This window comes from Moesziomyces antarcticus (genome assembly GCF_000747765.1).
Source record: "Moesziomyces antarcticus DNA, scaffold: scaffold_v10004, strain JCM 10317, whole genome shotgun sequence".
In the NCBI taxonomy this organism is placed as follows: Eukaryota; Fungi; Basidiomycota; class Ustilaginomycetes; order Ustilaginales; family Ustilaginaceae; genus Moesziomyces; species Moesziomyces antarcticus.
In genome coordinates, this window is record NW_014639006.1 from 100,235 (window position 1) to 112,301 (window position 12,067).

Here is a 12,067-nt window from a genome sequence, read left to right on the forward strand (position 1 = left end):
TACAAGTGCAAAGTGTTTCTATTGGTAGTTACGATGTTGAGCAGAATGAATGCAAAACTTGGCGGCGCCTCGCGTGCTCAGGCAAAGCTGCCGGCCATCGACGTGGCCGCCGCCGTCCTGTCGCTGCCCTCGAGCAGCTGCCCAAACAGGCCGCTCGCCGACTCCTCGGATCGCATCTGGAGCATATAGATGATGCCCGTCCGGTTGCCTCGGTCGCTCAGCTCCACGGCGACGCCCACCTTGCCCACCCTCTCGACGCCGTCGGTGAGCACAATGGTCGAGATGAGCGTCTTGCGCTCGTTCTCCACCACCAGCTGCTTGATGTCGTCCGGCAGGATGTGGAACAGCTTCAGCCGCGCATTTCCCAGCGATTTCCACTGCGCATGCCCCTGCTTGAGGAAGAGCTTGCATCGCATCTGCGCCGATACGGTGCTTCGGAACGGGCCCTGCTTCTTGGCCACGGGGCTGCTTGGCGGCGACACATCCGTACCGCGCTCGCCCCGGTCGCGGCCCTCCTTCATCATGGCCGACGGCAGCTTGGGCGCCGTCGAGCCCGTGCTCGACACCGAGCGCGTGCGGATAAACGACCGCCCACCTTCGCCCTCGTCCGACGTCCTGCCGCCACCCGACGAGCCGTGCGACGCCTGGCGCAGATTCGGCGCCGACGGCCTCCTGTACGGCTCGCGGCCACCCATGCCATTCGGCGGCGGCGGAGGCGGGCCACTCGCCCACGGCTGCGCACCCGGAGGCGGTCGCGGCATCGGCGGTCGCGGTGCGCCGTTCATGAACGCCGGCCCCGGTCCACCCTGTCCACCCGGTCCCATGCCCGGCGCTCCATGCGGTGCCATGCCAGGACGCACATGCATAGGTCCGAATCCGGGACTCGAGCCCGGACCTCCCGGCATCTGACCAGGCACAGGACTTGGGCCTCCGCGTGGGAACATGGCACCTCCAGGACCCGGCGGTCCACCGGGCGGACCACGCATGCCGCCAGGCGAACGCGGAGGCATGTTGGGATCCTGCATGAGCGGAGGTCGACCCATGGCCATCGGGCCGTTGGGCCCGAACCCGCCGGGACCGTAGCGCACGGGGCCGGTGGCAGGGCTCGTGTCGGGCGAAAGCGCGCCGTTGGACGGCGACATCATGCCCGGACGCATCTGCATGGGCGGCCGCGCTCCACCGAAACCGTGCGGACCGTTGGACGGTGCGCCACCCGGCCCAAAGTTGGAGGGCGACGGCGATCGTGGCGAAAAGGCAGAGCTGCTGCCGGGCGCAAAGTTGCCCAGATCGGGCGAGCCGAGCGCGGCCGCCTTGGGGAACGATGCCACCGAGTTGAACGAAGCCTGCCTCGAGAGATCCGAGCCGATGACGGGCGAGCTGTTGGGGCCATCATTGCCAAATGTCGACGGCATGGATTCCGCAACGTCATCGTGGCCGTGCGTCGAAGAGGGTGTGACCGAGATGGCAGGCGAGAGCGCCGGCGTGGTGAGACTCGGCTGCGCAGAGCCGAGCGAAGCGGCCGACACGCTGCTTGCAGCCGAGGGCGCCGAGAGCGTGCTGCTGCCCGTCTTGACCTTGAGGCCGAGGTTGGCGGCGAACTTTTGGCAGTCGGCAAAGTGCTCGAGCCACTCGTCCTTTGCCTCGCGCGAGTCGGTGTGGACGGTGAGCGTCTCCTTTTTGAGGATGGTGATGGAGAGCGTGTTGCCCTGGCCGCCGAGATCGGCGACGCGCAAGTGCTTACCTGCCAGCGGCGGATACAGCAGCCACATGTCCGGGCCCACACCGCCCTTGGAGAGCTCGGCCTTTTCGCTGGGCGTCATGCGCTCGCACACGAGGAAGAGGTCGGTGAGCAGGAACATGTGTGCGCGTCGGATGCTGATCTCGGGTCCGCCGCTGCTCGGGGTAAAGTGGATGACGACGTCGGCCGACTTGCGCAGCGCGCGGGCAAACGGCAGATTGGGCGGGTGCATCTGGAGCTGGCACTTTTTGGGTTTCATGGTGAAAATGTCGAGCGTCTTGGAAGTGTCGAGACGCTTCTCGAGGTTCTCGATGGGCTGGGAGAGCGAGTTGGTGCGCGTGGATGCCGAGTCGTCGCCTGCGGTCTGCGAGCCGCTGTCGTGTACGCTGGCGACCTCCGAGTTGCCGCGGACGAGCTCGGGCCTGGGAGCCGAGATGCTGGGGTGGTCCAAGCTGAGGCCGTTGAGCTGGCTCGTGGGCGCTCCAAAGAGGGGCATGCCACCAGGCGTCGGAGCGCGTCCGGCGGCGGGTAGCAGCGATGATGATGCAGCGGCAGATGCGGTGGAGGCAGCATTGGCGGTGCCGGCCGCGGGAGCTCGCGTCGGGGAAGTTTTGTTGCCGAGCGTCTGGACTGGGCGCGAGTTGGGCGATTGCGAGTCGGAGTGCGAGGTGGCGGAAGAGACGCGTTCGCGTTGCGACGATTCGCTGTTGACGTTGCTGTCTGCAAAGGAGCTGTCGCGCGACTCGCGGCCGGCGACCTCGTCGAGGACCGAGACGGCGAGTCTGCGTTTGGACTTGTCTACGAGCTCGTCGAGCTTCTCGTTTGCGCCGACGAGCAGGCGATGGTCGCTCCTTCCGGGTTGCGTGCTTTTGAGGAGGCGCGAGTAGAGCTTCTTGTAGTACTTGAGGCGGATGTGCGGGAGGGCAAAGAGGCCGTCGAGGGTCCAGGGCTCGTTGGGGTCGCGCTTGCGATCGCTAAAAGTGACGGGGTTGCCGTCTGCATCGGTCGGGCCCGAGACGTCGAGGAGGAGGTTGGCGAGGCGCGGGTTGGACTGGACGGCGGACCATGCGTCAAAGTCGCAGAGGTAGCTCTCGCAGAAGCGCGAGTAGGGGGTCTCGAGATCGTCGATCCACTTCATGAGCAGGTCGCCGAGCGCCTTTGGCGACGAGGGGTTGGGACCGATCTCCTTGAGCGCCTTGAGGAAGCTGCGATTTGCGCGGTAGATGGCCTCTGTATTGCGGAACATGGCATCGAGCTCGGGCGGTGGGAAGTTGGAGCGGGACCAGGCGGCGGCGACCTTTTTGATGATCTTGGAGAGTTCGGAGACGTAGGCGGCCTCTGTGTCGAGGAGATCGACGAGCGGGTTTGACTTCTTTGCCTTTTCCTTGTCGTCCTTGTCGTCGTGGGAGTCGTCGCCGCCGTTACCGCCGGAGCCGCTTCCGTCGCCGGGAGCGCCGTTGCGGTGGAGGTCGTCTCTGCCGCCAGCGCCGCCGCCGCCGCCCGGGCGCATGTTGGTGCTGCCCAAGCCGCCGGATGCGCCGCCGTTGGAGGAGGAGTAGGCGCCTGATGCGCCAAAGGCACCGCCTGCGGATAAGCTGGAGCCTGCGTTCTGGCTGAGTTCGAGGCTGGAAGGCGGAGCTGCTGCGGACGCGGGCGAGGAGAGTTTCAATGCGCCCGAAGGACCGGCGAGAGCATCGAGCAGGGCGGCATTCTTGCGAGCGCCGGTGTCGATGGATGAGGGCGCGGGTGGTCTGGACGAGGGAAAGGAGGAAGGGCCTGCGTCATTGTTGAAGAGCGGATGTGGTATAGAAAAGGGGCTGTGCATGCCGGAGGAGGGCCCCATGCGAGGCAGCAGGTCTACCGTGGAGGCAGTTGCTGCGGACATGGTGGATTGACTCGGGTGAGCCGAGATGGGGCGTGGGAGGTAGATGTGGCTGGTGTGATCGAGCCGGTCGTGCGATTGCGGAGGAGGCAAGATGTACTGATTGGAGAGGGAGGAGGGGACGCGGCAGCCGACACGAATGCTCGTTGCTGGCGGAGGCCTAGGTTGGAATGGGAGGGAGGATGGCGCCCAAGACGAGTGGAAAGGATGGAGGTGCAGAGGCAGAGGCAGAGGAGCTCGAACTGAATGAAAGGTAGCTGGACGAGATTGCAGTTGGTACTGTGGGATGGGAGATGGAGTTGGTTGTGAGTGACGAGCGGAAGCGTCGTGGTGGTCGGTGTGATGGCGTGGCGGCATGGTGGGTGTTGGATGATCGATGCGAGTGGGCGATGCGATGAGCGGCGAAGGGTGGGTGAGAGCGCGATGGGGATGCGATTGGGATGGAGGCATGCAAGAAGACGCGAGGGCAAGGGGGTGTGAGCAGATGTGCATGCGCAAAAGCATGAGCTTGAAATGAAAGGGCCGCGGCAAGACTTACGGATTAGGAGTGCGGGGAGGACTTGGCGAGGATTAAGCTTGAGCGTGTAGGAATTGCGACGACGTGGGTGGGTTCGCTGGGAGGCCGTGTGGACGGAATGGAGCTGCGGATCCGGGTGTTGGCGGAGCAGACGATGAATCGAGATGCTTCAAAGTGGATGATGAGGATGGCGAGGCGGAGCGAACCAGCGCGCGATGCGAAAGCGAGACCGAGACCGAGACCGAGATGGAAGAAGCGAAGAGAAGAGGAGCGTGTGTTGGCGGTTGCGATCGCGCGCGCTGGTGGTTGCGATGATGGAGCCGGAACGAAGCGAGCGAAGATGGCGAGCAAGCAAAGATGGACGGAGGCGGTGCGGAGCGGAGCAGAGTGTGACTGTAGCTTGAGCTTGGATTGGCCGAGAGTGCTCAGCTGCGAGTGCAGAGAGCGAGTGCAGAGAGCGAGAGAGCGAGAGAAAGTGTGTTCCAGGCGTGCTCGCTGGGAAAGGAAGATCGCCTTTGCCTTTGCGATTTCGGCGCCGAGCCATGCAGCAGACAGAGAGGAGCAGCAGCAGCCAACGAGGAGACAACAGCAATGCACACTGCCCTGCCTTGCGCTGCCCTGCCAGCACACGCCAAAGCACACGCATGCACACGCGCACTCTCCAATCCGACTTTTTTTTTTCCCTTCTTTTTGGACTTGGGCTCGGACTGCCAAATCACATGCACGGCACAGCACTGCACACCAGCAGGCGTGAGGGCAGTCGCTTCCAATCGCGCTGCTGCCAAAGCACAGTCTCATTCCGACGCCAAATTGGTTGGCGGGCAGCACGCGTGCATGTTTTGAGAGTCGGATGCTTTGCCCTTGCCGCTCCCATCGCCCCCTCACGCCAGCTAGCTTTGGCAGGCAGCGACGGCAGCGAGCGACGACAGAGTGAGACAGAGCTTTACTCGAGACACTCTTGAAGCACCAAACGCGCCTCGCGCCTCGCTCAATTTCGCCCTCCCGCCGAGCGCAACAATAATGATGCCCAGCTGCAATGGCGATCTTGGCCTTGACTTGGTCCCCGGCCTCGATGCGATGCTCTCTCGACTTGGCAAACAAGTCTTCTTCACGCCAGCTGCATCTGCGCGCTGCACGTCTCGAGCACAGCCGGCTCCTTCCTACGCACCGCGCTCTGCAAGCTCTATTTTTATCCTCTTCCCAACCAATCGTCGGCCAGATCGTGCATGGCGAGGGATCAATTGTGGCTGGTCTGCACGCATGCATCTGTTCGAACAGCAGCCAGTGTGGTCTTGGACAAGATGGGAGCGTGGCGTGGGGCTGCCATTGTTTACTTGCACGCCACGCCCACGCCGCGAAGTGTGCGCGAGTATCGAATTGCAGGTGCACGGAAGCATCTGACGCTCGAGCGGAAGCTGAATTCTTGAGTCGCTTCTCGGTGTTGGTCTCTCGCTCTTTCTCCCTCTCCGAACCCCGAGTGGCCTCCCTCCTTCCACGGCTGCTTCTGCCGTCCGCCGGGGCCGAGTCGCAGATCAACTCAGCCGGCTTTCTGGATCCAATTCCAAACCAGCATCAACACTCGCCGTCAAGACTTTGGACGCCGAATCACGCCTGATGATTGTGAGATTGCTATTCGCTACCAACCCAAGGCGTGCACACACACGCGCGCGCGCTCTGCCGATCATTGCTGCTGTCAACCATCCCACATCCGAGAGATCATGGCCTCGCTCCAGTTCGCTTAACACGCCCCTTGAACGCCGTGTGCCAGCAAAGCGCGAATCCACCGCAACCCGCCGTCTTGGCATCGGTCGTATCGCTTGCATCGCCTTTGATCGCCGCATCCATCTGCACCCACCAACGCTCGCTTCCGCATCTCGATCTCGCTTCGCTCCAATGCTAATCGCTTGCTCATCCGCCCTTGACTGCCGCCTCAGCTCGAGTATCGCAACGCATCTTCAACTCTTGAATTTCTTGGCATCATTTCGTGAGGTCTTTTTGAGCCCAGCCAGAATTTCGCGCCGCTGCCGACGCTAAAGGTATGCGATCCCTCGATCGGCATGCATTCGGCTCAACGGAGCGCGGACATGTACTGTCATGGCAAAGGGGACCCGAGTCAGCACGCCCGCCTCTTGAGATCCACCAAGGTCATCGCATACTTACATCGCCTGAAAAGCCGGAAGCCTCGTAATTCGACTGGAAGTTGTCACGCAGGATGTCCAGCTCTTCTTCGGTGGACAGGCCTTGGCCCATCAATCCGTAACGCAACTGCTCCATTGTCCGCTGATTGTTGCGCGTGACATCGCAGTAATGCTCCTCCAACGCCTCATTCGCCAGCAACGAGCGCGGCACGAACGACACTTCAAACGTGTCACTGCGGTGAACCATTCCGAGCCCGCGCAGCCTGCGAATAGGCAGTGAGGAGGCTGATGAGGAGGAAGTAAAGGCGGGGGACGCGGACGAGCAAGATGAAGAAGAGGAGACGGACGAGGCGGACGACGGGGAAGAGCAAGTTGAGAAGGACGACAAGACGGATGAGGAGGCGGCAGGCTCGTCGGTGAGAACAGCAGCGTGCGGCTCGAGTTGGTCGTCACCGTTATATTGTCCAGCGCTGGAAGACTCAGCTGCGGCGTTGGAGCCACTCGGCTGCTCGTTGCTTTGGTGCGCACTCGAGGTGCTTGCTTGCGCGCCCGACGACGAAGCATCAGGATAGTCCTTGCACTTGTCAAACGGCCCTCCCAGGTGCTTGCCGTACACCTGTCTCTCTACCGCCAGAAAGGCGGGAGAAGCGACGTCAATGATCGGCTGCTCGCAGAGAAGTTTCATCATTGCGGTGACGGATCGCTGTTCTAGAATCCATCGATGGTCGCATGATTCCCCTTTTTCCGAGCATCGCGCACACTTTTCGCGATGATCACCAGGCGTTGGCGCCTCGCACCGCACACCTGCAACCCTGCATGGCCTGCAGCCTTCGTCCAGCCAGTGGCGTTCCGTAAGCGCCGCCCTCAATTCCTGCCTTCGAGCGCTGGGTTTACGTTGGCGCTGCTCGTGTGCAGCCTCGATGGGAGAGGCATCGCGATCGCGACGGCTACCAGACTTTCGACTCCTCTCCCTGTTGCGTCTCGTTCTAGACAGCGATGCGCTTGGTCGGTACTCGCTCAAGCTAGAGTCACTGTCGGACTCCATACTTGCAACGGTCGGAGCGGATGAGTTGATAGTGGAGCGAGACACACAACAGCATCGAGAGTCGTAAGCTCAGTATATATGCGGCACTAGGCAAAGTGCCGATCCCACACTTCACTCCTTGCTCGGCTGCACCGTGTCCAGTTGCATCGGTCAGAGCAGAGTCGACACGACGAGCTCGAGTTCACACAACTGAGCACACGCTGCCTCCGTCTAGCGGCGGCTCTCAACCGATCAGCCTGTGACAAGTTGTCCACTTCCCGAGACGACGCTCGGCCATCAAGATCAGTTTAGGTTCCAGACTTGGTGGGACGCGTGTGCTCGTCCGCAGCTCCTCTGACATTCTCGTCGCACTTCGGCGTGGGAAGCTTCCGCAACCGCTCGGATGCGTAGCTCCTCGCTTCGTGCCAAATGATCATACATGGTGACGCGTCGAATTCTCCCTTCTTGTCCTGCTTTGGTTGAGCCCAGGGACTCGGTTCAGGTGCCCTTCACGCCCGTCGCTTTGTTGACCGATAACGCTCTTACGGGGTTTTACGACTATGCGACCAGCAACTTTCAGAGTATGATGTATCGATCTCATTACACTCATCCGAGGGGTCGAGCCCCCACTCTAGAGGAAGGGCGGGATCCCCTGCACAGCTTCGCCCCCTGGTCCTCGCTGCCTCTGCCTATCGAAAGTCTGCGTGGTCTCGGATTGGTTCAGCCCAGGGGCACGATTCAGATGCCCTTCGTGCCCGTCGATTTGTTGACCAACAATGCTATTAGGGAGCTTTACGAAGAAATAACCCGCATCTTACAGCGTACGATCAATCAAATCCATTTCTTCCTGTCAGACGGTCGAGTCCCGACCTACGAGGAGGTGCAGGACAATTTCATCACCTACATGCAGTCCACGTACGAGGCTTTCGGCTTCACAGGTGATGTAAGTACTGATGATGTGCCAAATACAGTAATAACGCTCAAGCGAACTGACATACATCGCCTTCGCAATGACAGTTCACTGGTGAACTCGACTGAACGACTCTACAGGCACGTCGCACTGCGTCGTTACCTCGACCCGTGCTGCGCTCTTCCTAGCCTGCACCAAAGCCAAAGCACGTCACCACCGATGTTGATGTACGCCATGCAGAGTCGGCTAGACTGAGCCTCAGCGTTGACGAATACGAGCTCAGTGCGGAAAAACATCGCTATGACTATTTTGGTCCGCGCTGCCTCCGTCTCGCTGCGGCTCGCATCTTGAGCCGGCGCGCACCTGTCACAAGTTCATCGAGTGGACGCCGTTCCGAGCAGGACCGAGGTCTGCCATCAAGGTCGATTTGGATTCAAGTCTTGGTGGGGACGCATCGCCGCTGGCATGCAAGTCGCACATCCGGCAGGCGAGCAAGACAAGCACCGGCAAATTCCGCATCCGCTCGGATACGTTGCTTCCCACACGAGTCAAGTGCTCATCCATGGCGATGCGTCTTGCTCCCGCACTTTCAACCTCACTTCCGCACGGCCTCGGCTCCCTCTCCTCCTGCTCTGCTCCTCTTCCGTTACTTCCGCACTCTCGTCTTACTTCCTCACCACCACACTATTCATCCTTCACCTCGAAAGCTTGGTAGCACAGCCATTGGCACTGATCTCGTAGCATCGTACAGTAAGTGAGTGACACGACTCGTGACCTCAAGCTGGTGTCCCGCTTCTGACTTTTCGATTCTTCAATCTCGGCAGCCCGCTGGCTTGCTGTGCCTTCAACTCCTACTCGCTCCTTGCCTACTCCGAACCGTCAAGATGGATGACGACGACAAGAATCTGGTCCTGTCAGATGGACCTTCCACGGCCCCCGCCGTCGATACCGGTAGCAGCAGCGGCGTGGTCAACATTGACGCCAGCAGCAGCGTCCCAGTAATCGACATCCACGGCGACAGGCGCAACGTGGTCACCAATCTCCACGGAGGTTGCTGCGACAAGATCATCAATGTCCACGGCGACAGCAGCAACTCGGTCTTCAACCTCCACGGCGATATCTGCGACACAATCATCAATGTCCGCGGCGACAGCCGCAATTCGGCCATCAGCGTCCATGGCGGCAGCCTCAACTCGATGATCAACATTCATGGCGAGAGCCGCAACTCGGTCATTAGCATCCTCGGCCATAGTGCCATCACATGCATCAATATTTACGGCGACGGCCACAAGTCGACCATCAACGTTCAGGGCAGCTTCGAATCGGCCATCAACATTCACGGCGACAGCAGTCACTCGGTCATCAATGTCCTGGGCGGCAGCTACGATTGGACCATCAGCTTTCACAATGGCAGCCGCATCTGGACCGTCAACGGCGTCAGGGATGATCATCGCATCCGAGACTCTGCCTAGCGCAGTTCAGTACGATGGTCGCCACGACGCAGCACGACGCAGCTCCGAGGGGTACCATACCTAGGCGGTCTAACATGCCCAGATTTGGGCCGCATCTGAACGCCGTGCCTGATGTCATCGTGAAGCGACCTGCAGCCGGGAATTCATTTGGCGAGATGTCATACTTCCACTGCCTCAACTTTGGAAGCAACTTGCTTCAACGCAATACAATGAATCGACTGCATCCACGACTGTGAGTCCCAGAAGAGAAGGACATGAGAATGCTCCGCCCTGCGTTGTGACAAGCACCACCCACAACGCGCTCATAGTTAGTCGGGCGGGAGCCTCGGAGGATTTTAGCCCAAAAATCGCCGAGGCCAAAGTGGAGAGAAGCGTCTCGGAAGCCTCGCAGGGTCCGTCTCTTCCTCTGTCTGCTACCACCATCGTCCTGCGACCGCTCAGCATGCACTGTTCCAATACGGCGGTGCGGAGGGGCTGGAGGTGCACGCTCGCGCTTGCGCTGCTGCTCGCCGCAGGCATCTCGCACTGCACAGCCCGACTAGCCGCGCCTCCACCATGGTTTCAGTCACTCCCCTCGGTGGACGAGTCGGCCATCGAGCTGCGTGCGCCAGCTCACCTCTCCTCGTCCTCTTCCGACGCGCAAGAACAGCAGCAGCACTTCCAGTCACAGGCACTGCGGCGGCGCGCGGTTCAGAATGCCAACGACACCATGCAGTCGCTCGGGCTGCTATCGGGCGCATACGACATTCCGCTCAACGTCTCGTCGCCGCCCCAGCTCGTGTTTGTCCAGCTCGACACGGGGTCGTCGGACCTGTGGATCACCTCGTCCCGATGCAGCTCGTCGCAATGCAAGGCGGACGGTGTGCTCACGCTCGACATCGACAAGAGCTCGTCCTTCCGCACCATCCAGATCGACGCAGCCGCCGCGCTCAACCTCACCGCATCGAGCTTTGGCGATAACGCCACGCAGACCTCGACGAACAGCAGCACGATCAGCAAGCGCGCGGACACGGACGTGGCATTCTCGATCTTCTACGATGATGACACGGCCGCCAAGGGGGTGTTGGGCGCAGACGAGGTGCGCATGGCGGGCCTGCGTGTCGAGCGCCAGGCGTTTGCGCTGATCGACGAGACCAATGTCACGCTTGGCGCACAGGGGATATCGGGTGTGCTGGGGCTGGGGTTTCCGCGCGGAAGCACTATCGCCCGCAGCCTCGTTGGGTACCAAGACCAGGTCGGGGATGTCAGTACGCTGCCGCTGGCAACGTCGCTGTTGCGCACCAATGTGTCGTATCCGATGTTTGGGCTGTACCTCACGCCCTCGGGGGGCCGGGCGACGTTTGGAGCGGCCGATCCAATTGTTCTTCCCACGGGACAAGATCGCAGCCTGGTGCAGTGGCACGACGTTGTGCCTTTCCCCTCGGGCGACACTTCGCTGCCCGCCAATGCTACGCTCAATGTCGACGCGCCCGCTCTTGGGTCTTATGTCCAGTGGGTTGTTCGTCTCACCGCTGCCGGCGTTGCTGGCCGTCCTGCCACGCTCACGCCGACGTACACACAGGTGGGGGAGACGCTTGCGCTGATCGACTCGGGATCGTCGGCGGTCCTTGGCCCCGCGGCTGATGTCGAATCGCTCTTCGGTGGTATTACGAACAGCCGCCATGTGGGCGGAGGCCGATTCGTGGTGCCGTGCGATACGACTGCACGAATGTACTTTTCGTTTGGCGGACGTAACATCACGCTGCTCCCGCAAGACTACCTGATCGGACCGGACACTCTGCAGCCGTACTTGTGTTTTGCATGGCCGGCAGCATCACCGCCGGACGCAACGGGGGTCGACTGGATACTGGGAACGCCGTTCCTGCGTGCAACATACGCACTCTTCGCGATCGGCATCAACGACGTCGAACCGCCCAAAGTCGGGTTCTTCCCATTGAGGCAACCGGCCGATGCAACCGAGCCAGCACAAGTGTTTCAGCCCGAGCCGACACAGAGCGTGCTCAGCTGGGTCAGTGCACAGGGGACCAAGATCAACAGTGTCCTGCCGAATTCGCTCGTCAGCTTGAGCATGCCCAGCCGGCAGCCGTACTTCTTTGGCAATGCGACAGCCACACCGAGTGCGGGCGTGGTACCGACCCGCGTGGGTGCAAGCAGCACATACAGCCCAATTCTGCCGACTCTCGAGGCCGGCACCGCAGCTAGCTTACCCGTGGTGGCGAGCAGTTCGCCGATACCCGTGCCGAGCAATCCCGCCAAGCCACAGACGAATGCGGCCACATGCACCACTCCGCCCTGGATCCCAGCAGCACTTGTAGCCTGTATCCTCATCTACACTCTGTAAGCACAGTCGCACTCTGCACGTTGAAGATATTATAAACACTGCGTC

At 61.2% G+C, this 12,067-nt stretch overlaps 5 protein-coding genes across 5 annotated transcripts; 3 read left to right on the forward strand and 2 right to left on the reverse strand.

Moving 5' to 3' along the window:
- Positions 1-77: 77 nt before the first annotated feature.
- On the reverse strand, positions 78-4,070 carry PAN0_004d2149 (gef1; the record flags this gene model as incomplete). Its single annotated transcript, XM_014802094.1, has 1 exon — positions 78-4,070. One exon carries the CDS (start codon positions 4,068-4,070, stop codon positions 78-80), a length of 3,993 nt encoding a protein of 1,330 aa, XP_014657580.1.
- Positions 4,071-4,161: 91 nt separating this feature from the next.
- PAN0_004d2150 (uncharacterized protein) lies at positions 4,162-7,320 on the reverse strand (the record flags this gene model as incomplete). Its single annotated transcript, XM_014802095.1, has 2 exons — positions 4,162-4,566; positions 6,298-7,320. 2 exons carry the CDS (start codon positions 7,318-7,320, stop codon positions 4,162-4,164), a joined length of 1,428 nt encoding a protein of 475 aa, XP_014657581.1.
- A 418-nt stretch (positions 7,321-7,738) lies between these two features.
- PAN0_004c2151 (uncharacterized protein) lies at positions 7,739-8,950 on the forward strand (the record flags this gene model as incomplete). Its single annotated transcript, XM_014802096.1, has 3 exons — positions 7,739-8,242; positions 8,398-8,617; positions 8,697-8,950. 3 exons carry the CDS (start codon positions 7,739-7,741, stop codon positions 8,948-8,950), a joined length of 978 nt encoding a protein of 325 aa, XP_014657582.1.
- Positions 8,951-9,093: 143 nt separating this feature from the next.
- PAN0_004c2152 (uncharacterized protein) lies at positions 9,094-9,681 on the forward strand (the record flags this gene model as incomplete). Its single annotated transcript, XM_014802097.1, has 1 exon — positions 9,094-9,681. The coding sequence occupies one exon, from the start codon at positions 9,094-9,096 to the stop codon at positions 9,679-9,681; it is 588 nt and encodes a 195-aa protein (XP_014657583.1).
- A 74-nt stretch (positions 9,682-9,755) lies between these two features.
- On the forward strand, positions 9,756-12,022 carry PAN0_004c2153 (acid protease; the record flags this gene model as incomplete). The annotated part of the gene is made up of 2 exons (XM_014802098.1): positions 9,756-9,913; positions 9,994-12,022. The coding sequence occupies 2 exons, from the start codon at positions 9,756-9,758 to the stop codon at positions 12,020-12,022; spliced, it is 2,187 nt and encodes a 728-aa protein (XP_014657584.1).
- Between the last annotated feature and the right edge of the window lie 45 nt (positions 12,023-12,067).